Raw genomic sequence first — 25,245 nt, 5'->3', positions numbered from 1 at the left:
TCTTAGCAGCTCATAGATTCCCTCTGCTTCTCAGAAAAAAATCTAGAATTGGGATGCCGTCTATCAAAAGGTCTCTGCTGAGACCTTTTAGTAAGCAATTATACTGCAAATAGCACAGGACAGCTATTTATACCTTGAAGGGAATGCTAGACCTAGAAATAATTAATGTGAGCCAGAGATAAACTTGCCCGCACCGTCTGTAGAATTTCCTGCATGCTCCTACAGCTGTCTTATAAAATAAAAACACAGATGTTAATTTCCTCTTCATCCATTCAATTTGTGACTAATGGGAGGGGTACAGTTTTAACTTGTGGCGACTGCCAAGTAGTTGTGGAGACTTATAAAACCATGCAATGCTTCTCTGGGAAATTTAGTATGCAAATGAAGGTACAATGCCTCTACAGCGCCACCTATAAGTCAATGTGCAAGCTTTTAACAGGCCTTCTAACATGACTGGGAATATAAGCCAAAACCAGAGTTTTCTGGAGAAGACTTAGAATGTTGGGTGTTTACTTATAGGAAAGCTGCCTTTCAATAAGTGGCACTGTAGAGGTGTTGTACGATCTCCTATTTGCCTACCAAATTTGTATCTTACAGACAGGTAATTGATGGGGATTGCGGAGGTGGGTTGGCATTCCTGGTATCCTATTGCAGACAGAGCAATAGAGGAGGGCTCCTTCTCCAGCCAGCTACCCTATAGGCACAGGACTGTGAGAAGAGGGGGGATATAGCTTATCTCCTGGGTCATATATAAAATGTCATTATATACAGTGCATTTGGTAAGTCTTTAGACCCTTTCACTTTTTTATATTTTGTTATGTTGTGGCCTAATGCAAATTCTAAAAAAAGTAGTTTTTCTCCATAATTCTGCACTCTTCACTTTGCCATTATGACATACAAACAGAACGGTAGAAATCTTTGTAGGTTTTTAAAAAAATGAAAAACTAATATTTCCCAGGTCGTCTCCACGACAGCACCACCTGAGATCGCCTCCTCCTGATAGGACAGGAACACACCGAGAGGTTAAAATCCCCTTCCCCCCTTCCTCAGTGTTTTCCTGTCCTGCCTGGAGGCAGGATCACCGAGAGGGGCTGGTGGAGACGCCAGCCTGAAGGATCTTACCGGCGGATCGGAGGGCAGTGCGTCAGCCTGTCCTCCCTTCTGCAGAGCGACTCCCGGGACGCCACATGGGGTGGTTCCCCTGGGCCAGGTTCCTCCTGCGGCGGCCCATGGGGGGTTCAAAGCGGGGCTCCAGCTCTCCTCAGGCGCCGGCTTAGGATCAAGCGCGGCGCTTCCTGGATCCCCTTAACGCGTGTTGGAGGGGGCGGGGCGCCGCACCATGTGACTAGCGCGATGACGTCGGCTCGGCCAGTGCTCGGGGGGGGGGGGGGGGGGGCTTAATCTTAAAGGTGCCAAATTAAAAAAATAAAACAGGAACCTGAGAGAAGATGGCGCAGATCAAGTAAGGGCCATTCGGTGAGTGTTTGGCTTACTGCCCCAAGAGTGTCTGCAGCACCAGCAGCAAAACATGAGTGCTCCAGCACCAGAGGTTGCGGAATGTTCAGCCGCAGCGGGAGCCGTAAGTAGCCAGTGGGGCAAACAAGGTCATGCATATTCTTGTACGTTATTGTAAATGTTGCATCCTTATACGCAAAAAATTTGGTTTATCTGCCAGGGGGATAAAAGGGATGCCCCTCCCAGAACCAAAGCGAAAGAATGCGCAGAATGCGGCGCAAGACTGCCGGCTACGTATGTAAAGTCGTTATGCAAAACATGCATAGCCAGCCTAGTCAAGGAGGAATCGGGGGGGATTCCTCAAGGACGTCAGGAAGCTAGTCCAGGAGGAGGTACGGTCAGCCCTGACAACTCCAAAAACGCCACCAACGGGGGCATCCAGGGCGAAACGCCGAAAAAAGGCGTATAGCCCAGAGGAGCACTCAGACTCTGAAGAGAGTTCAGGATCAGAACCAGAAGAGCCGGTGCTCAAGGAGTCCTCAGAAGAAGAGGACTGCAAGAAGTACCTCTTCCATAGAGAAGACCTAGCGGAGCTCATCAAATCGGTTAGAGCCACGCTGAAGATGGAAGAACCCAAAGAGCCCTGCACTATACAAGACGAAGTCTTTGGGGGATTAGGGGAGAAACGGAAGCATACCTTCCCAGTCCACAGCAACATCTCCAAGATGATACAAAAAGAGTGGAAAAAACCCGACGCGGGATCCTTCTCCTCTAGAGGGGTTAAGAAACACTACCCGTTTTAGGAGAAGGTATGCGCAAGTTGGGAGGAAATACCCAGAGTGGACGTCCCAGTGGCTAAGGATGCTAAGAGGACAAGCTTGCCCTTTAAAGACGCCACATAGCTAAGTGATCCAATGGATCGGAAGGCGGAGGGCGTACTAAGAAGATCCTGGGAGGTAGCCGCCAGTACACTCAGACCAGGGGTCGCAGCCACGTGTGTTGCTAGAACCCTGGGGGTATGGCTAGAGCAGCTGGAGCTGCATATTTCAAATAAAACACAGAGGGAACAAATCATAGATTCCCTCCCTATACTAAAAATGGCCACAAATTTTCTGGCGGACGCAGCGGCGGAGTCGGTGAAGCTCTCGGCGAAAGCAACGGCCTTAACCAATTCCGCTAGAAGAGTTCTGTGGCTAAAGTCATGGTCAGGTGACCTGGCATCGAAAAACAAATTATGTTTGCTCCCTTTTCATGGCCAGTTCCTCTTTGGTCCGGATCTGGACAAGATCCTTGAAGGCATCCGACAAAAGAAAAGGATTCCCGGAAGAGAAACGGCATAAGGGGAAGACCTTCTTCCGGGCCCCAGCACAACAGCCGGAACCGTATAGGGGCAAGGGCAAGACAGGCCGCTGGAGTTACCCCAAGGGGGGTAGAGAGAGGAATTTCCTCTTCAACCCTCATCAGGGGGATCCAGCCAAACAGAAGCCCTGACGCCATCCCAGTGGGGGTGAGGCTGCAGAGCTTCGCGGCTCGATGGGCCTCAGTTTGCAGGAGCCCATGGATCCCGGAGATCCTGCAGCAGGGATACAGAATCGAAGTGGTGTTCCTTCCCAGGAGAAGATACGTTACTACCAGAGGTCCAGCGCAACAACTGCACCCGCTCCAGCAAGCGGTTCGGGACCTACTACGTCTAAATGCAGTGTCCTGCGTACCACAGAGAGAAGAGACCTGGGGGCATTACGCCAGACTCTTCCTAATAAAGAAGCCGGGCGGAGGATCACGCATGATAATAAATCTAAAGCCCCTGAACACCTTCGTCAAATATCGGAAGTTCAGGATGGAGTCGATCTCTTCAGCAGTAAGGTTAATCCCCAAGGGAGCCTACATGGCAACTATCGACCTGAAGGACGCCTACTTTCACGTGCCAATCCACAGGGACTCGCAAAAGTACCTAAGGTTCACGCTAGAGATGGGCAAAAGGACGAGACATCTCCAATTCAGATGCCTGCCCTTTGGAATCTCCTCGGCACCTCGCATCTTCACGAAAATCATGGCGGAGGTAGCAGCCTACTTGAGACAGAGATCGATTCTGATAGTCCCCTATCTGGATGACATCTTAATTATAGGAGAGTTCAGAGAGCTTCTAGTAGAAAATGTGGCAACGGTGCTCAACCTGCTTCAGTTTTTAGGATGGATAGTGAATTGGGAGAAGTCCAGCCTAGACCCCAGCAGGGAGAAGGCGTTTTGGAGCAGAACGCTCGATTCAGAAGCTCAATGCTCCTTCCTCCCCGAAGCAAAAGCGCAGAAGATCCGACAGATAGTAGAATCCTTTCTTCAGAGACGGTCATGCTCAATCCGGTAGGCTATGTCTCTCGTGGGAAGCCTGACATCAGGCATCCCGGGGGTAGCATGGGCTCAGGCGCATACCAGACCTCTGCAATCAGCAGTTCTCTCAGCATGGGACGGCAAGCAATCCTCACTAGAAAGGAGAATACAGATAAGGAACTCAGTGAAAATATCCCTGCGCTGGTGGACATCCCCAGGAAATCTGCGAAGGGGGGTCCACTGGATACTGAATCCGACCATGCAAGTCACGACAGACGCAAGCTCCTGGGGGTGGGGGACGCACGTCGGAGACCAGCTCCTACAGGGTCCATGGCCGCGGGGGATGAAATACCAGTCCTCAAACTACAGAGAGCTGCAGGCGATCTGGAAGGCCCTCCAGCATCTGGGGGACTCAGTAAAAAACCAGCACATAAGAGTGCTATTAGACAATACCACGGCAGTCGCCCATATTCGACATCAGGGGGGCACGAGATCGCCAGCCCTACAAAGTATCACACAAAGAATCTTTTGCTGGGCGGAGGGCCGCATCCTCTCATTATCAGCAGTACACTTGAAGGGATCCCTGAATCAGAGGGCAGACTTCCTCGGCCGAAGGCGTATAGACCCAGGGGAATGGTCTCTATCCCAGGAGGCATTCCGGATCATGACGGACAGGTGGGGTCTCACACAGCTGGACCTGTTCGCATCCAGACAAAACGCCAAGGTAGAGAACTTCTTTCCCCTCAGACCGGAGGACCGGCCAACAGCGGTGGATGCCCTAAGCCAGGATTGGGGAGGAGAACTGGTGTACGCCTTTCCCCCAATTCCATTAATCCCAAGGGTGTTGCAGCACTTCAGGTCACAGGCATGCACTCTGATCCTAGTGGCTCCCTCTTGGCCAAGGAGGAGCTGGTTCAGCCTTCTAAGAAACCTGAGCATCCAGGATCCAGTCACCCTTCCTGCTCACGCGAATCTACTAACACAGGGGCCTCTGAACTACCCCAATATAAGCAGACTCCACTAAAACAGCCTGGATACTGAAGAATCCATACTGAGAGGCAGGGGCTTCTCGGACAAGGTAGTCAGGACGCTACTGGCAAGTAGAAAAGAGACAACCAACCGCATCTACCAAAAGATCTGGAAGAGGTTTATCTCTTGGAGACAGGGGAAGGACTCCTTGAGCAGCGGTGCTGACATCCCATTAATCCTGGATTTCCTGCAGGAGGGCCTGGATATGAGCCTCTCCCCGAGCACCCTAAGAGTCCAGACGGCAGCCCTTAGCGCCCTATTCGACACTAAGCTAGCGGGAGACAGGTGGATCAGTAGATTCCTGACAGCGGCAGATAGGTTGCGACCTAGACCTACAAATATATGCCCAGACTGGAACCTAAATCGGGTCTTGGGGGCTATGTCGGTGGAACCCTTCGAACCAATTGAGGGGCTCTCAATAAGAATGCTCACAATTAAAACAATTTTCCTAGTAGCAATTTCCTCAGCCAGACGGGTCAGCGAGCTACAAGTCCTATCCATCCGCCACCCGCTCCTAAAGATAACTGACACCAAACTAGTCTTCAAAACAGACCCAACCTTCTTGCCTAAAGTAGGGTCTCTATTCCATAGGGCCCAGAACATAGTAATCCCCTCGTTCTTTAATAACCCAAAAAACGAGAGCGAGAGAGAACTAAATTGCTTAGATGTCAGGAGAGCGGTCCTGAAGTACATCGATGCCACAGGTCCCTGGAGGCAGGATGACAACCTGTTCGTCTAATTCTCAGGCCCTAACAAGGGGAAAAAAGCGGCTTAGGCTGGGTTCACACAGGGCGGATTCCCGTCGGAAATCTCGCGGTTTGGCCGCAGCGAAAACCGCGAGATTTCCGCCGGGAGAACCGCCGCGGCGGCTTTGAAGCGGCCCGGCCGCTTGCTTTTCCATTGCGGCCGGCGCTCCCATAGAGGAGTGCACGGCCGCGACGAAAATAAACAAAAAAGGAAAGGTAAATAGACATGCTGCATCTTCTGAAACCGCTGCTGCGGCGGCCGCAGCCACGGTTTCAGCCGGATTTACCACAGCGGATTGGCCGTCCCGTCTGGACGAAGTTTCTGAGAAATCTCGTCCACATGGCTAGCTAATTCCGAGATTAGCGGCCATGGGCGGATTTGCCGTGGCCAAATGCCGCGCGGCAAATCCGCCCTGTGTGAACCCAGCCTAAAAGCTCTATAGCCAGGTGGATCCGCCTGGCCATTAGCGAATCATATAGGACCCTGGGGAAGGAGGCCCCCTTGGCTCTTAAATCCCACTCCACGAGGGCAGTAGCGACTTCATGGGCTGAGCATAGCTCGGCATCCGTGGAACAGATATGCAAGGCAGCAGTGTGGAAAAAGCCACACACTTTTGTCAGACATTATAGGGTAAAAGTACAGCTAGACGAGGACATGACCTTCGGTCGTAAGGTCCTCTCGGTGGCAATCCCACCCTAGAATAACTTTAGTTGGTACGTCTCAGGTGGTGCTGTCGTGGAGACGACCTGGGAAAAGTATGATTATACCTACCCGATAATCTGGTTTCCAGGAGTCTCCACAACAGCACCCGTACATTCCCTCCCCCCCCCCCCCCCCCCAAAAAAAAGCTAATAGGTATATACGTTAAAAAAATAAATAAATAAAAAATACCAGATAGGTAAAAAAATTTTAAGTTCGCTCTTGCCCTGGCAGTTTCGTTATAATACACTGAGGAAGGGGGGGAGATTTTAACCTCTCGGTGTGTTCCTGTCCTATCGGGAGGAGGCGATCTCAGGTGGTGCTGTCGTGGAGACTCCTGGAAACCTGATTATCGGGTAGGTATAATCACCCTTTTTTCGCTGATCTATGTATTCACACCCTGTACTCAGTTGAAGCACCTTTGGCAGCAATTACAGCCTCCAGTCTTTTTGGATATGATGCTACAAGTCTTACACACCTGGATTTGGGGATTTTTTGCTGGTATTGGGATGGTATTGGGCAGATCATGAGCAGTCCCTGGTTTTCTCCAGACATAATGCTTAGAATTAAAGCCAAAAAGTTCAATTTTGGTTTCATCAGACCAGAGAATCTTGTTTTTCACAGTCTGAGTCCGTTTAGATGCCTTTTGGTAAATTGCAAGCATGCTTTCATGTGTCTTTTACTGAGAAGAGGTTTCTTTCTCGTCACTCTGCCATAAAGCCCAGATTGGTGGAGGCTACAGTGATGGATGACCTTCTGGAAGTTTCTCCCATCTGCACACAGGATCTTTGGCGCTCAGCCAGAGTGACCAGTGAGTTCTTGGTCACCTCTTACCAAGGCCCTTCCTCCCTGATTACTTAGTTGCATGGATTGGTCACCTCTAGTAAGAGTCCTGATTGTTCCAAACTTTTTATTTTTAAGAATTATGGAGGCCGCTGTGCTCTTGGGAACTTTGAATATTGCAGAAGTTTTTGGAGTCTTTTCCAGATCTGTGCCTCCACCTCTCCACATGGCTTGGTTTTGGCTCTGATATCTGGATCTCCAGTTACAGGGAAAGCCTCCACCTGCAGTGACAGTAGTCACTAACACAGCTGATCAGGGTTTGCTAGGACCCTGCAGCTCTGCTGTGGCAGGGGGCACCTTGCTGTCACATGATGATATTTTAGTCCATTTTGGAACATGCTACTTTTGCACTGCAATTTGTGACTTTTTATTCCTCTCTACACTTTTGGAAAGTAGGGAGAAAAGAGGTGAGTTTACTGGGAGGAGATGGGGCAAATTTAGGTCAGTGTTGCAAATCAAAATCTTCTCATAGCAAGAGTAGATTTTATTTTCAGTTTTTTAAAGGCAGCCTAAGAAATATCAAATTAAGAGTCATTTGCCTTTTTAATAAACTTTAGTGCATTTTAGTCCAGCAAACTTCAGTTTGAGGGCTTATTCGCATGGACGTAGATCGGCCGGGTTTTCACGCCCGTCTGATATATGCTGCCTCTCTGCAAGAGGAGGAGGTGGGATGGGGCCGGAGCTAGTGTGCTGAGCTCCCGCCCCCTTTCCACCCCTCACAAATGTTTGTGAGGGGTGGGGCTTAACTCTGCCTCTCCCGCCCCTCCCATTACAAACAATGGCAGGGGGCAAGAGCTGAGCACACTAGCCCCCGCCCCATCCCGCCGCCTCCTCTTGCAAAGAGGGGCAGCCTATATCAGGCGGGCGTAAAAACCCGGCCAATATACGTCCATGTGAATAAGCCCTAAAATGGAGTCATGAAACGCCAGTCTTCATAAATATACCTTGTTTGTTCCTTCCATCTTATGACATTCTTTAAAACCTGTTTGTAAATATTGAAAGGGATAAATATTTTAGTTCTGTCACCCATGTGGGACATAAAGATGGAAGCCTTTTTTCTATCTTGATTTTTACATTTTTTTACAAAAACTATTGCTTATTAGTCTGCATTATTTTAATTTTTTAAAAAAACCAGAAATCAAACAGAAGGAAGGCGAACTGAAGCCCCTCAGTTCTCCTTGAAATCAATGATTACTTAAACAGAACAGTTGTTTCCTGGTCGGCAGCTCCTGAGATGGAACTTCTAAACTGGAAAGTACAGATGAAAGTACAGGGCAAAATTAGTAATGATGGTAATCATAATAAAAGATTGTAAATTACATTACAGAAAGTTTCCACCTTCATGAAATCTTTTACAAACAGCTGACATCGGTGTAAAATAAGGAGCAATACTCACTTTACCAATGCCTGCTGCTCTTATGATGCTTCCCTGGTCCCCCGTCAGTCCTTTATTACACTCTAGCAATGACGTAGTACGTCAAGAATTGACTACTGTAACCTTTCATCGGATGTAAGGCTGGTGTAGCGATGCCAGTGATTGGCTGTAATGGTAGAAGACAGATCATCACTTGAGCCTGGTTAACGAAGCTAGTGGGAGAACCAGTAAGATGAGTATTAGGGTGCGATTACCTGTAGTGGATTTGTTGCAGATCTGCAGCGGATTTCACCCGTTCAATTGAAAGAATGAAATCTGCTGCAGTTCCCCACCAAAGTCCACAGCAAATGGGCTCCGTGTGAACACGCTTAGAGGCCTGTACACGTGTGGCTCAGTTAAAACATCCATCCTGATTACTTGAATGGATCCAGATTTTTTTCAACAGGACTTCCGTTATGCTTAGTTTTCATTTCGTTTATCTTGCGTAAACAAACAATAAACTAGCTCTTCTGTCCTGTTGTGTTTTTTTTTTTTGTTTTTTTTTAACCAAAAAGTGTTGTTTTTTGTTTTTTTTTATTTTGTTTTTTTTAATAAGTTGAGAAAAGACATTTTATTAGGAATCAAAAACGCTATACATACCAGGTGTTACTCCTTATGTTATTTTATACCATGGCCAATAATTTGACACCCTAAAGTGGCTGTCCCCTAATAATGCTTTTATTTATTTTCATCATATAGAATCCTGGTGTTTTCTCCGCATCCTATCACGTCCGTAAAAGTTTTCTTAGATGGAAAAGAAGTGGGGGAAGCTGTGCACTCATCTGGTCCATTATATGTCTTGGAATGGATGGCTGAAAATTATAAGACTGGGCTCCACGAGATCAAAGTGAAAGCTGAGGTAAAAGGAAATAGAAGGCGCGTGTAAATGCAGCTATCTAAAGTGCTTCAGTTTTGCACAACAGTGCCCATATGTTACGGATCTTTGCAATATATCCTGCTTTTGTACATTGTGTAGAAAGTGGAATGAGAAAAAAATAAGATATTACATCCACTTGGTTTTTATATTGTGAAACATAATTGTATAATATAGTGATTATTATTAGCCGGATCAAACCAACTAGAAGATGGAGAACTTCAGATTTCTTGCATTTGCCTTCCATTAAAGGGGTTGTCCCGCGCCGAAACGGTTTTTTTTTTTTTTCAATAGCCCCCCCCCCGTTCGGCACGAGACAAACCCGATGCAGGGGTTAAAAAAGAAAACCGGAGAGTGCTTACCTGAATCCCCGCGCTCCGGTGACTTCTTACTTACCTGGTGAAGATGGCCGCCGGGATCTTCACCCTCGGTGGACCGCAGGGCTTCTGTGCGGTCCATTGCCGATTCCAGCCTCCTGATTGGCTGGAATCGGCACGGGGCGGAGCTACAAGGAGCCGCTCTCTGGCACGAGCGGCCCCATTCAGAAAAGAAGAAGACCGGACTGCGCAAGCGCGTCTAATCCGGCGATTAGACGCTGAAAATTAGACGGCACCATGGAGACGAGGACGCTAGCAACGGAACAGGTAAGTGAATAACTTCTGATAACTTCTGTATGGCTCATAATTAATGCACAATGTACATTACAAAGTGCATTAATATGGCCATACAGAAGTGTATACCCCCCACTTGCTTTCGCGGGACAACCCCTTTAACTACAATCACATAGTCCTTGTAAAGCTGTCCATAGTGCTGAAGCTTGAAAATTACCTTTGTTCGCCTTGATAATATAGAATTGCATTCTCATATCAAGGTAACAATATCATGATTAGCAGCATAATGGAATTGCCATGAACACATTCTATAGAGGAGGCCTTGACAAATCATGAGTCAGACATGGGCTACTTCATTCACCTCTTGTAATTGTGCTTTTAATAAAAGAAGACTTTGTTAATCTGAGTGCTGTGACTTGTCGGACTCCAAACAACCATCTATAACCCTTTGCAGGAAGATCTGCCTGTCAAATCCTAAAAACTTGGGATAAGATATCTAGAGTTGTGAATGGCAGCTTGTTTTTTGCTTTTTCTGTTGTGCATATACTGTAATATTAATCTACAATATAGTATATTTGTTAAAGGACTTTTCCCATCAAAGATGACCCAATGCTGAATGTGACCCTCACCCCAGGTTCCACTGCCAGCCAAGCATTTACCTTCAGTGCCTTATAGGGCAAATGAACAGAAGTTTTCTTCTTGGGACAACGCCTTTTAAAAGTACCATAAAAAGACTTCTGTAACTTTTTTTCATGAATATGAAACCTTTTTCAGTATGTGCTATCAGGGGTATGAGGATCAAATAGAGACGTAGTCCATGCTCTCTGAATTCCCCAGTATTAGCTAAGAGCGGCTATACAGATTTGCTATAGATCGACCAAATCTGCTGATATTGGTGGGACAGACTGATCGTCTAAGGTGTGTGGTGGCCTCCCAACTCTCCCCCGATAGCAAATATCAGGCACATGAGGATTTGGCACGTTGAATTTCAACTGCACAATACTTTTGTTCTTTGGTAATGGCAGCACCTTTTTCCCCACTTTGAATTCAAAGCGCATGCACCCTCGGCTGAGCACCCTTCAGTGCTTTGTTTTCTTAGTAAATGCTACATTACTGGTTCTCGCTAATAACCTTAAAGGGAATTTCTCACCATCTTTTTGCAGCCGTCACTGAGGTAGTATAAGGTAGTTAGTCACGCTGATTATAGTGCTGCATGTATCTGTGCTGTACTTTGGGAGAAACTTGCATTTTATTAGTAACAACCAGACATGCATATCACTGTAATCGGGGTGCCTGTCGCTATTTTGAGCTGCAAAAGATGGTGACAGATTCCCTTTAATGAGAGCTGCAGTACGTCACACCAGGGAAAATGTTAATATTTACTGTCTGTCTATGAGCAACGACTGTGGATTTCTATGTAAAGGTGGTTGTGATATTGAATTCACTAACTCCTCTTATTTTTCACCTACTTCTTAAAATATGGTACCCACCGTCACTATGTAACCTTTTCCTTTATAGGATGCAGCAGAAGGAAGTCAATCCAGAAGCCACTTGTTCAGCTTGGAGGATGATGCAGCTGTCAGCTTTAGCATTTTTCCATCTTTAATTCTTCTTATGGATCATTATGTTGTTGTAAGTTCTATGTATTTCATGTTTACCAGGTCACCACCGTATGTAATGCAGGTCTCTTTAAGATTACGATGTCCTCTTTTGTTCCAAGACAAACAACCTGCTTAGCTAGTTTCCACATGGGATTTTTGTAGGACCCTCCCCTTCTTGAGCCATATGGCATATAGCCTACCTGAGCAACATTGCTGGAATTGTCTGACCGAGAATTCCATCTGGATTTAAAGGGGTTGTTGGCTTTGGACAATGCCTTTTTACACTCCGTCCTCTTGATGACAGCACCCAATGGAGGTTGCTCCCCTCCTTCTGTAGGGTCAGGGACACAGAAAGGTTGCGTAGCCCTTTCCCAATAAATTTCCCAGTGGTTTCCTGTCCTTACTAAAGGTAGAAGCAGAGATGGCCATATTGTTTTTTTTCTTTTAACATATTGATGGGGGTTCATTTGGGGTCTCTGGTCTCTTCCCTTTCTGGGTTCCATTGGGTCAGCATTCCTCTGGGCAAGAGTCCCCTGGCAAGGCCCCATTCCCTCCACTGGAGATTTGAGAGCCACACTCATGGAACTGCTTTCCTTGGCTGCCAGGGGCGCTCTTGGAAGGCATCAGGATGCTGGTGACATTGGAGGAAGCAGAGTTGGGATTCCACAGTGGGCTGGGATTTCGAATAATCCTGAACAAACTAGTGGATTTTCAGCTGTTTTGAAACTGAACCTCCCATTACTCCAACACCATTGAGGGTTGGAACACACTGATTAGCTTGCCCAACTTGGCTGAAACTGCACCCACATATAGTTTACAGCTTGTTAAATAGTAAGACAGTTCTACCAATAATGCTACAGTTTTACCACCATCACTGTGCAGCGATTAAGTCGTGTTAATAGCTGCATGGTTTTGTTAATGTGTATGGATGCAGGCTAATTTTTATTATGATCATTTTTTATTATGTCTCATTATCCAATATATCATCCTGGGTCCTTGACTTTGTGGGATCAGGTATTATGAGAATTACTAAATGGTACTAAAACGGTTGTCTCTTCTCCAGTCGCAGGTGCTGTTTATTCTGGCTGTACTGAGTCAGCTCATTTTACTAATATTTTATCGGTTCAAAAGGCGAACTATTCTCAGGGGTAAGTGGAAAAATCATTTATAACCTTCACACAGGACGGAATATTCTGCAACAGCCTTGTGAAGTACGCCGTCCCTGAATATCCTCCCAAAATCTGCACTGGTAACTGGACTTTTATGCAAAATTTCCGGCAGAATTCTGTTATTTTTATTTCTGCAACAAAATCTGCACGCTAGTAGTGTGGATTTTGGGGATGAATATTCCACAACACTGTTGTGGAATATTCTGTCCTATGTGAAGGGTCCCTTTAATGCTGTAGTCTAACTACTTCCGGCAATGAAGACATTCACAGATGTAGGAACATACTAAGTAAAAAAATAAATAATAAAAAAAAACAAAAAAACTCCAACTTTGGTTGAAAGCAAACAGAAAAAAATTGCTGCTTTTTTTTTTTTTTCATTTGCACTACATTCCAATCCTTTTGCCCAATGATCTTGTTTGATCCATTTTAAGAGTCTGTCAGCTTCTTTGAGCCCTGTAAGCTACATTTTAAGAATCTGTCACCATCTTCTTGTAGAGCTCATTGAGAGCAGCAGAAGGTAGTGATAGGCTTGATGATTGCAGGGAGTCTACTGTTTCTGTGCAGTAATTTGGGAGAAACTTGCACTTAGTAGCAGCTGCACCCAGAACTTTTCACGAGCTGCAACCTAGCCATGCTCCCTCTACCCTGTGGCTAGGGTTGCCACCTTTCTCACAAAAAATACTGTCCATGGTTAAAAGGGGGCGTGGCTTATCACCGCATTTTTTTTCTTCTTTGGGCTGCCTGTCCACTGCGATTGTTCATTGTGTTACCCGTGGTGATAATCCAGCCATCGAGTAACGCAGTGAACGCTTTCCATAGGCTCACCACGGAAAATATGGAAAGCACTATCTGTCAGGCTCATCGCAGAGACCTGTTAGCGCTCCCTGGCAGTGGAATATCGCTGGCGGTATTCCGCCTCAGCCGTGGACAGGGGCTCTTTATTCTACACACTCTGCTCCTCCTCATTACCTTCCTCACACTCTGCTCCCTCTTCTCTGCTCCTCCTCATTACCTTCCTCACACTCTGCTCCCTCTTCTTTCCATAGAGCTGCATTAATGATAAGCCCCGTCCCTTACTCCTAGCAACCCATACACTATTAGCAGGGGATCAAAGCCGGCTGTCAGCTCCGCAGTCCGGCCGTCAGCTCCGCAGTCCGGCCGTGTACCCGTCCTCCACCAACTGTTCCCTGCAGGAAACATTCAAAAATACCGGCCTCCAATAGGGCTGGTAAAAGAAAAATTAAAAAATACCGGCATCGGCCTGGCTGTAAAAATACCGGTCGGGTGACAACCCTACCCGTGGCCTGCTGATTGGCAGTGTTCTCTCTCTACTCAGCTATAAGCAGACAACATTCAGTCACTGGCTTGAAGGCAAGTAGACAGGACAAGCCTGCAGCTCATGAATATCCAGAACTACTTGAAGTAGTCCTTTATGCATGTGCTGCTACTAATAAAATGTAATTTTCTTCCAAACTACTGCACAGATCCACACGGCAGACATGTCACTGTAATCATTGTGACTGTCGCTACCTTGCGCTGCCCTCAGAGTATCAGCTACTATAACCCCCTAAAGAGATTACCATCTTTTTGCACCTCTGAGTCTGGGGTTGTAAGTTTTTTTTTTTTTTATACCTGCCTTCCTTGCCGTTCCCTGTTGTCAGCACTCAGACCCGCCATTGATTGCATTGAGTCGGCATCATAGGAAAGTTGTCCTCCCATTCTATGCACATGACTAAGCTGTCCATTCAGTGACTGGTTTCAGTGCTGAGAACTGGGTAACAGCAGGGAAAGCAAATATAGATCTTGCGTTCCTGGACTCGGCATGTCAACTATTTGAGCCGATAAGCTTAGCTTATAGGGCTCAAATTAGCGGACTGATTCAAAAGACCACTGTAAGTTTTTGCTATTTAAATCTAACAGTGCCACACCTTTTCACTGGCTGTATGTAGTATTGCAGCTCACCTCCATTCACTTTATTGATACACAATCCATGGATTGGTGTGGCACTTTCTAGAAGAAAACAGCCATGTTTTTCTAACTTAGAACAACCCCTTTGATCTGTTTTTCTTATATTTTAGGCCCCCCTGGATATTTCAGACTGGCTTCTTTCTCCATGCATGTCCTAAGCAAAAACAATACATTTTTCTATACTATCTTACTGCTCAATCTCTACACAGCAGTGGGTAAGTGGAATACCTCTTACAGCATTTCTATAGAATAAAGTACGATTATATGTGGTTTTTTATGCTATTGTGACTGGTCTACATAATGTTTTTAACGCTTTCAAATTTGTTTCCTGCACCGATGGGTGCATTTACACGGACAGTTTTCCCATGCAAGTTTTGTGTGTTGCGAGACACACAACTCGTTAGACTCTTTGAAAACAATAGTATCAATTTTCAATTTACATGAGCGATTTCTCTTAATTAATGTTGCAAGAAAGAAAAATTACAGCAGGTCCTATTTTTGGAGCCTGTTATTTTCAGTGGAGCTGCAAAAAAAAATCACATTGTACTCAATCGCCATGTAATGTGCAAGCGCGTGTAATGTGGCTTTTTTTGACACTCGTGAAAAACAGGTTGCAGAAATGTGATGCGTTTTTTTTTTTTTTTTTGCAAAACTCATAATAATCGCAGGTTCACGAGCACAATGTAGCTTTGCATTTCTTCAAGCTTTCACACTCGCCCATGTAAATACACCCAAAGGCCAAATGCACATGGCCGGGTCTGATTCAGCATGCGGAATCCAACTCCCTGTCCGCAGTGTTGTTTATCTGTAATGCGGATGTGCTGGCCGATGCACATACGCGGTACAGATGACGCTGTCGCTTGGCAATGGAAGCCATCCACATCAAAATCCACGCCAAAATAGAACATGCTACGATTTTCCGTCCGCGAGTGGAAAATTGCAAATAATTTACGCTCATGGACATGGAACAGCAATTGCTCTATAGCATGTTTGCTGTGGAATCCAGAGGTGGATGCCTACTACGGATTCCGCAATGCAAATACGCCCATGTGCTTTGGGCCAAATGAAGATAAATTTAGTAGGCTGAGCAAATATAATAATTTTAGTCTTCATTGGTAACCAGAGTTATTATTGTTGCATGCATTTGGGGAAAAAAAATATTTGTAAGTCTCTAAATGTGTTTCATATGCAAGAGAAAACGTTAAAACAAACATATGCAAACGCACATGTCTTTATTTAAATGTGGAAGTAACACTGATTAATTTGCAGGTCCTTGGTTTATTGGCGAAATAATTGATGGCCACGTGGGAGCTTGCTTTGCGTTCGGTGTGGTTGTTGGGGGCCATTTCTTAGAAGGAAGCTTGACATATATGGTTGGAATAACACAGGTTTGTTAATGAATAGTCATTCACCCAAGCATTCACTTTAACTGTGCGAATTATGTATCTAGTTTATATGTTGTGCATCAGAAGCACTTCTATTGTGCAGAGTAGCTATATACATGGGGGGGGGGGGGGCAAATAAAATAATGTGTACAGGTACTGTACCTTTTGTACTTTAATATTTTTTGGTTTTTTTGACTCTTTGCAGATGTTGTTCTTTAATATTCCCATGACTGTGTACCTCTGCTGGTGTTTGCTGCTGCGGTGTAGAGGATTCTGTTTCTTCTCTCATCTGAAGCATAGTAGGAAGATAGTCTGCATCCCGATACACTTCTTCATGTTTCTCCTGCTGGCATGGCAAATCTTCTCCATCTTCTTCTTGATGTTAACCTATGGCACCTTAGCAACCTTCCTCTCTCCAATGAAGCTGTGGTTGGTGGTAGCCACGCTTCTCTTGGGTAGGAGAGTATGGGTATTTAACTCTGCAGAACTGAGATCTTACGTGATTGAGCTAAAAAACTGCCAAAGCACTTGACCTTGGCTCACCTGTCAATTATTAACAGTTGGGGTGTGCATGGTGCGTTATACTACTGTAATCCTAAATGACATATAGGACACCAAGTTGTATTGGAACAATTTACTGCTGGTTTGGATTTGCTTGTTTTTTTCCACATTAATCGTATATGACGACTATTTGCTTGGATCAGGCCTGTCAGAGCTGTAATTTCACTACATCAGACAGAAGAAATAAAAATGCTGATGTATAAACTGGATGGTCCAACAAGTGAAACAAAAGAATATTTAAAGGATCTAAATTGTGAAATGAGTATTACTTAAATCCGTTTTTTTACATGCAAAGAAAACCTTATTTTTCAAGTTTTCACACACAACTAGAGCGCACACAACAACTTGACACTTCTAGTTACTGTTACTAAATTGTCAGCTTTGCCGTGCATATTGGGACAGTCAGCCGAGATGAATTTAAAGAGGAGCTGTCTTGACATATCTTTTTAACCCCCTTAGATGCCACAGCCAATGCTGACTGCAGCATGTAAGTGTTTAGACAGAGGAAGGGAGCGCCTATCATGTGATTGTGGGTTAGCAAACAGCTGTCATGTCAGTTGGAGGCCTAGTTCACCTTATGAGGGTGTAATAGGACAACAGCACAGCCAGAATACTCATCAATACAGAAGTACTGCAGTGTAATATAGAAGAGTTCGTATAATTTTTTTAGTCAACTAATGGGAATTATATATAATTATAAATATATAAATCATTATTTTTTTCCTCTTCAGTTTCCATCAAAGTATTTAAAGGGGTTCTGTCAGGAAACAAAAATTCATATTGTGCCTTACAGGGCTGGTCCCCGGGAGGCTGCTGCTCTTCTCTTCCTCCGGCAGCCGTCCGATCGCAGGGCAGAAGCTGGCAAAGTTCCAGCTTCCGACCATGCCAGGCAGCAATTTCTGCCGCCCGGGTCAGTGGTCGACACATCACAAGTGATACGTAGCCCACTGATTTGGCCTGGCCGCATCTAAACTCTGCCGTCCTCGGAGACTCAACGGCGAGTGCGCATCGCCCCCTTCCCGGCGCGCTTGCGCACTCGCCGTGGGCTCTCCGAGGACGACGGGATAGACACAGCGTGGTCGATGAGAGCGTGCCCACGCACTAGTTAAACAGCAGAGGGAAGAGCGGGATTAGGTAAGTTAGCTTTGGGTTTTTTTAACTACTCTTTTTACAGGTTACACTCTACAGGGATGCAGGTGAGTATACATTTTTTTAAATTTTACTGACAGAACCCCTTTAAGTGAAAAACAAGCAATCTAGATCACCATCTTGGAAAATTTGTTAAAAAAAAAAGGGGTTTTATCGCGCACAGTGAGTAATAAATAAAATACTACTGAGTTTATCTTTTGGTCAGCTTGGCTGACCAGAAGGTCATATGTTCCCCAAAAGTTTGTCAGTCAAAACTACAGTTTGCACCACAAAGAAACAGGCCCTTGTACAACTCCATCAACAGAAAAATAAAGCCAGGGCTAGAAGAGGATCTCTCAGGAAGGAGACCTATAATACACTTTATATTTCTCATATCTTTAGCATCCACTTCTGGCTTTGGCTCAAAAAAGCAGTGTGTGAACCTACCGTTATACAGCTTTGCCTAAAATGATACATTGAAAACTGCAACTCGTCCTACAAAAAAATAAAGCCCTCACACAGCACCACTAATGAAAAAGAAAATTGTTAGTGGTCTTCTGAATGCGGCTATAGAATAAAATAAAAAAATATTTTATTTTTTTAAAGAAGCATGAAAACGCTAAAAAATGAGCTATATAAAGACTTAATCGTACTGACCCACAGAATGAATTTAACATATTGTTTATAGCACACAGTGTATGCCATAAACAGAAAATCTGTCAAAATTGCATATTGTTTCTTTCCTCTAACATAAATTTAAAAATTTGATCAAAATGTTGTGTTCCCAAAATGGGGTAAATGAAGGCTAGAGGTCATCCCACAAAACACAAGCCTTTATAGAGCTCTGTTGGACACAAACATTTTGGGGGGAAAAAACTTAAAAATTGGTTTGTCATTGGGGCATAAAATGGGCATGTCACTAAGGGGTTAAGTAACTCCAAAGCATCTGTGCATTTCAAAATATGAATGTCACTAAATATGTGAAATGTAAAACTTGGCATAAATTGAGTAGTACTAATTATAGCAAATGTCTGTGTACTCTGCTAAATACAAGATAGAGCAGAATGCCATAGGCTGTACATGGAGACTCTGTTGCTCCATCATACAGTGCTGTATACTCCACCTCTGTTTGCTTTGTATGACAATGCTCAGTAACATGGCATTTAATGAAGCATGCCACACTTTGTAGTCTGTGGCATACAAAGCACTCATGGACTGCTATTAGTTTTCTATTGGGGTATATTCACATGGCGTTTGACACTTTTAGAAGCTGGATCTACGCAGAAACATTTGCGTCGGATTTCAGTGTGAAGGTGTCCTGGTAGCTCTGGCCAACTCTGAAATGCACACCAGCTTATAATAGTTCCATATGAGGAGCCCCGAGTCTAAGCAATGGAATTATTTCATTGTTACTTTTATTTTCTTTCCTCTATTAACCATTTGTATTCGTGATTATTTCTACTTAAGGTTCCTTTACATGAGCTGAATTCTCAGCCCGATGTAACAGGTGATGTCAATGGGCACTCATTTCATTTTCTTGTGTAATAATTGGCTCATTGGGATGAATGATTACAATTGTTCCTCCTCATTGGCTGGCTGTACATCTTCCTGTTCACATGGGGAGCTGTATAGCTGATCAGTGAGTATTTTTGTGCTCCCAGAAACTGAACTACCAGCTGATCATTGCTGCTTTTCCATGACCCAATTGTTAGGCGAATGAGCTTTTGAAGGAACAGTCAGACACGCATTAAAGGACCTTTACCATTCATAAAATATTTCCTGTGGAGCATTGATGCTGCCCACAATCTTATAGATCCTTGGTGAGAAATATATAAATCAAACTGGGTCAGACGTATTGTAAAGATCATCTGCAAAAAAAACATATCATAGGAAAATACAAAGATTGTAGTAATCCTGTGAGTTTCTCTGATTCACAGATGAACCAAAGTCTTAAAATGACCACTTTAATGAAAACACATTTTTTCAAGCTCTGACCCTCCACATGATATTATTGCCTGTCACACTCTGAAGATCTCCTCTATGCAGTGCAGCCTCCTAGCTGCTTCTTATCAAACACCATTTTGATAGTGAGATTTTTTTTTTTTTTTTACTTTCAATTTCATATTAATCCTATGATGCATCAGCACAGCGTTAGCTAGAGGTCATACCATTTCTGCCTGCTGCGTGGACATCATAAATTATCATTTTCTATATTTACCTAAATAATTTAAAGACCCTAATTATATGGCCAGGAAGATGAACTGTGACAAAATATATATACACAGCGCCTGTCACACAGTTATAATAGGGTTACTAAAGAGCTATTCCAGTGATTAATTTATTTACTTTTTTTTAACTTAACATACAGATAGATTAAGATACCTTTTCTGCCCCCCCCCCCCCCCCCTCCCCCAGTATAATACATTTGAGCAAGCGCCAGGGCTCCCAGGACAATGCTGATTATTGTAAGTGTCATTGTAGTGCACACATGAACAGAATATATATGTGATAACCATTTGCTGGTTACTATCTAGTCTGCTTCACATAGATTTATTAAGCATCTGAGCTTTGAATATGGAAATGTAACTTTCCTTCCTGCTGGAGGCAAATTTTAATATCAATAGTTGATTGAAGCATATAGCATCAGATTCCTCTGTGCTGGGCGCTCGCACCTTCTGTATGACCACTTTTGTGTTTTGTTTATTTTTGTTTTTGTTTTAACATCCATACATTTCTTACCGAAAAAATAGTATTTTCTTTCACACAAGAGGTTTTCTTGCGTTCCTTTTGGTATCCATTTCAGTTGTAAAGAATTCCTGCACTTTCACGCTGGAGCGCCTGTGTTCAGTCTGTTTTTTGGCTTCTTTCAGCAGTACTAGATGGGGCTATGAAGAAGCACAAGAGCTCCAGCGTGAAAGTGTAGGTACTCTTCTTTTTTTCTTTTTTTAAAGGGAATCTATCAGCGTGAGCGCCCTGTCAAAATGGCAGACATGTCACAGAGCAGGAGGAGCTGAGCAGATTGATATACGCTTGTATGGAGAAAGATTCAGTACAACTTGTGTTTCATTCATTTATACCTCTGCTCATCCTGAGCTGAACAGTCCAATGGGCGAAGCTTATCAGTGATTGGCAGCTATCTGTGTATGACTACATACAGGGGTAGTTGTCAATCACTTATAGCACCGCCCATTGGACTGTTCAGCTCAGAAATGACAGAGGTTTCTTGCATAAAATACAAGTTACACTGAATCTGTCCCCAAAAACCTATATAATCCATCTGCTTGGCTCCTCCTGCTCTATAGCATGTCTCTTAAGTTTGCATGTGGTGGAAGTTTTCCTTCTTGGACTTTGCTGTAGATGTGTCAAAACCTGCATTTATTGAGTATTTTGATATGCTGCTAAAATAGACCACATATAGCACATGTCCTATATTTGAAAATTCAAGAAATGCCCTAAAATTCAGGGTTTTTATTTATTTTTCTAGACAGTACTCGTATTATACCATACTCTGATACAGATTTTAGGTGTAAAAACGGTAACAAATTCGCCACTTCCACATATAACCTAATATGTGATTTTTTTAAAATTATTTTAAAGCACCTTAATGCGGTTGTCTAGGGTTGAAAAAACGTAAGGCTTCTTTCTTCTGGCCACAGGTTGGGTATGCTATTACAACTCTGTCTCATTCACGTCAATGGAGCCAAGCTGCAATACTAGACCCTACCGTTGCAGGTGGAAGAAAGCACATAAGTTCCTCTAGGCCTGCACAAAGTCTTTATTTTCTATTCTAGGTCACAACTAAAACCTGCACCTTGTATACTAATTGACCATCACAAATGACAACAGCTAGAGCAAGCTGTTATAATGTATGAGGGTTGTTAAACTGGCACCGCCTGCTGCTGGGCACACCTAGAAATTGCTGCTAATTGTCACGTATTTACTACCTGGTTTCCACGCCAAACATTTTGAAACTTCTGCACAAACTTCTGTAAAGTAAATCAGTCTATGTTGGCTGATTGTCAGCAGGAGTCAATTGTGTTTTGTGCTAAAATCAACGCTTCTGTTGAATGTCCTGTGGGAAAGCAAGCTTTTACAGTCAGGCAAGCTGCTAACAATGAACCAGGCAGTGTTAAAGGGCATTATAAATATACTGCTGTATACATGCTTCTGCCAAACCCAGTATACAAGAACTAATTACATGCAACTGAATCAACATCCTGTTTATTAGAACCACGGGATAGCTGGATATTGTGGCTGTAATGTGGACTATAAGATGCACTCTTTATTATGGCCCTCTTAAAGTCACCTATGTTTGTATTTACTATGGAGCTATACACACAACTGGTTTTACCCTTAAATGCATTAGACTTGCAGGTATACCTCACGTTTAAGGGGAAATCCACCGGAAGTTTTGACATTCGATTGTGACTGTATAGAAAATTACATTGAGCATGTGACCATGAAAGATTTTCTATGGGGCTATGATGCTCTGTAGTGCACTGTTGGTGCAGCTCAGAGGGATGACAATATTGTCTATTTCCATTGTTCTTGATCTAGTTGTATGATTGTATCCCTCAATCATTCTCAATAATCTATGCCTGTTATTAATCTGTACACACATTGTGCTTAATGTATTTTAAAGAAAGCTGAACACATGATTAAATGGTTTTATTATCATTATGCATTTTTTACAGATGTTTAATATAAAAGTTATGTTCAAATTGAGATAAATGGCTTGAGGGTTTTTTTCTCAATAAAAATATCGACACTTATCACTGTTGCACATTATAAATGAAGACCGTTACAAGTGGTTATTCTGCTATTAAGTGGATTGCATTATGAAAGATCTAACTAATATGCAGTATGCTTAATGTGACATTGACGACAATAAGGTAATCCAACGTCTCTTGTAGATTGGATCCAACATTATTTAAATAAATAAGTCAATTTCATTGTTATTGATTATGAGACAGTTATCCAGTTATCTGTACAATCTGCTTCCCTATATTTCAACATGGACAGAAAAGCACCTGCAGGAGGAAAATATAAAGCTATTATACAAGCATTCAAAAGAAGTGATCTACAGTAAAACCTCTACTAAGGTTGGCAATCCGTCCGAAAGCAATTGGCTTTAGCTGTAACCGTTGCTATTCGAGGTGATTATTTCCATAGGAATCTATGTAAATCCAATTAATTCGTTCTAGGCATTCCAAAAAACACCAAAGAATAAATGAATATTTAACATGTTACTATGTGTTAGCTGCGGTGTTACATAGAACTGCAGGTCACATCTACTACATCATCTGTCCTCAATATTATCACAGTGTTCTCTGTGGTGTTACATAGGGCTGCAGGTGACATCTGCTGAACTACAGTACATCATCTGTCGTCAGTGTTATCACTGTGTTCTGTGTTGTTACATAGGACTGCAGGTGACATCTGCTGTACTACAGTACATAATCTGTCCTCAGCGGTCACTGTGTTTTCTGTGGTGTTACATAGGACTGCAGGTGACATCATCTTTCCTCAGCATTATCACTGTTCTCTGTGTTACCTTGGAGTGCAATCGTACCTGTCGCCGATGATGGAGAAGGGTGGGTTGTATTAGCAGGAGGAGGAGACACGAATCAGGAGATCATGTGGGTTCAGCAGCAAGGTTACATAGGCTGGCAGACGCCGGGGTGATTAGAGACAAAATTCTGTCTTAAAAAAAATTGGCCTTTGGCCGCCTGTCCACGGGCTTTGTATTTTAAACAAGTGGATTTCCGCCATGGGAGAATCCTAACAATCACTGCGATGTACCTATCATGGTGATGGGTTTATCGCGGCATGCTGCAATTTCTTTATACACAAGCAAGAATATCGCGGCAGATTTCTGCTCGTATACATCAGGCTGCACTTTCCATCGTTATCCTATGAAAAGCGTTACCTACGTGCAGCTCATCACCGTGGATAAGACAAAGAATCGCCCATGGACCGGAGGCCTTACTCGAAATTGGCCTTAGTAGAGGTCAATGCTAGTAGAGGTTTTACTGTATCTGTTACATTAGAACATATATATTAAGGCATGAACCACTTCTAGCAACTTTATGCATAAGGCCTAGTGCCCACGGCTGTGATGGACTCTGCAAGCGAAATTCCGCATCGCAGTCCTTCACGGCGCTTCCTCAGAGACCCCATACTCCTCTCCGAATCCACTGCCCGATATCCCGCAGCCCGTTCCGGCATGCATGCGCAGTTCAGCATCATGACACGCCCACAGCGTCACATGACGTGGCCGTTGGTGAGCGGGGAAGTGTTTTCACGCGGAAGATGGCGTGACGGACGGCTTCCATTGACTGCAATGGAAGCCGTCCGCCCGCGGCAAATAGAACATGCCGCGGGTGGTTTCACGGGGTGGAATTCTGCACCGTGAGCATTGCGCTATTAGGTTCAATAGAACGTAACAGCTACAGGGCAACGCTGCGGATTTACGCCACGTGATACACGGTGGAAATCCGCCCGTGGGCATTAGGCCTAAACATTTACAAATACAATTATCAAATAGTAACATTTTGCAGAAAGCGCTTCACATGAGAATAATATAAGCAAATACCGGGCCTCCCACCTGTCTAGTTACCTGAATTAACATAGGGATCTATAATGATGTTAATTTAGGAGGGTTACATCCAGTGTAGCTGTAATAGGCTTGTGTGAATTTGGCTTATGTATACAGTGAAGCCTGAATCTTTAGTCCCAATTTCCACGGGCGGATCTGATATATGTAGGGATATATGGGCGTCCTCAAATGAAATAAAGCATTTAGCTTTGATTAGTGGACTTTTTGGTCTGGAAAAAAGATTTGCAGCATGCTCCATTTCAGTGTGGATTGCCCGTCCACAATTGAATTATGCCACGGTATTCGCAGGAAATCAGTTAAAAAAAAAAAAAGTACTGTGCGCGCCGCCGGCGCATCCACAGACCCAGTAATAGAAAACCTGCACAGCACGCAGAAAAACCAGAGAGGTAACCGCAGGGTCCTCTGCCGAGGGCAGGGTCGGATTCTGCTGCAGGCTCCCGCATGCGGAATCCAATCCACCTGCGGACATGAGACCTTATAGAGAAAAAAAAGTAGCTGCATTGTTTGAATGTGAGCAATAATCGTTCAGTATAAACACAGCCAATAATTCATTGACTTATAATTCAATATTCATTTTATGCAAGCATGAAAATCATCGTTGACTCGTTTGCTAATCGGTCGGTTTAAACACTGATCGTTCAGTCGTTCTCATTCACTTATACAGTTTATGATCCTATAAAAAAAATAATAAAATAAAATGGCAGCAATGTATTTTTGTGTTTTAACCTGCCGCCCGAGTACACTGTGACATCGTTTGCTCAGGCGAAGGATTATTGCTACATGTAAAAGGACCTGAAGAACTCTTACATATCTGTGG

General features: G+C 44.0%; 2 protein-coding genes across 2 annotated transcripts in view; one reads left to right on the top strand and one right to left on the bottom strand.

Annotated features, from left to right (window-relative positions):
- The window catches only part of LOC136632989 (transmembrane protein 62-like), a 49,848-nt gene extending 27,277 nt beyond the window's left edge, over window positions 1-22,571 (top strand). Inside the window, exons 9-14 of the mRNA XM_066608344.1 lie at window positions 9,212-9,371; window positions 11,516-11,629; window positions 12,662-12,746; window positions 14,846-14,950; window positions 16,005-16,123; window positions 16,326-22,571. Of these exons, the coding sequence (XP_066464441.1) occupies window positions 9,212-9,371; window positions 11,516-11,629; window positions 12,662-12,746; window positions 14,846-14,950; window positions 16,005-16,123; window positions 16,326-16,652 (910 nt within the window). The 3' untranslated portion in view covers window positions 16,653-22,571. The remainder of the gene's footprint in view (window positions 1-9,211; window positions 9,372-11,515; window positions 11,630-12,661; window positions 12,747-14,845; window positions 14,951-16,004; window positions 16,124-16,325) is intronic.
- A 118-nt stretch (window positions 22,572-22,689) lies between these two features.
- The window catches only part of LOC136571790 (prostaglandin reductase 2-like), a 152,739-nt gene continuing 150,183 nt past the window's right edge, over window positions 22,690-25,245 (bottom strand). The window contains exon 8 of the mRNA XM_066572419.1: window positions 22,690-22,839. Coding sequence (XP_066428516.1) covers window positions 22,772-22,839 — 68 coding nt within the window. The 3' untranslated portion in view covers window positions 22,690-22,771. The remainder of the gene's footprint in view (window positions 22,840-25,245) is intronic.

The sequence above is a fragment of the Eleutherodactylus coqui genome, chromosome 6 (assembly GCF_035609145.1).
Source record: "Eleutherodactylus coqui strain aEleCoq1 chromosome 6, aEleCoq1.hap1, whole genome shotgun sequence".
NCBI classification, from domain to species: Eukaryota; Metazoa; Chordata; class Amphibia; order Anura; family Eleutherodactylidae; genus Eleutherodactylus; species Eleutherodactylus coqui.
Note: the sequence above shows the minus strand (reverse complement) of the source record. Positions and strands in the feature narration are given on the sequence as shown.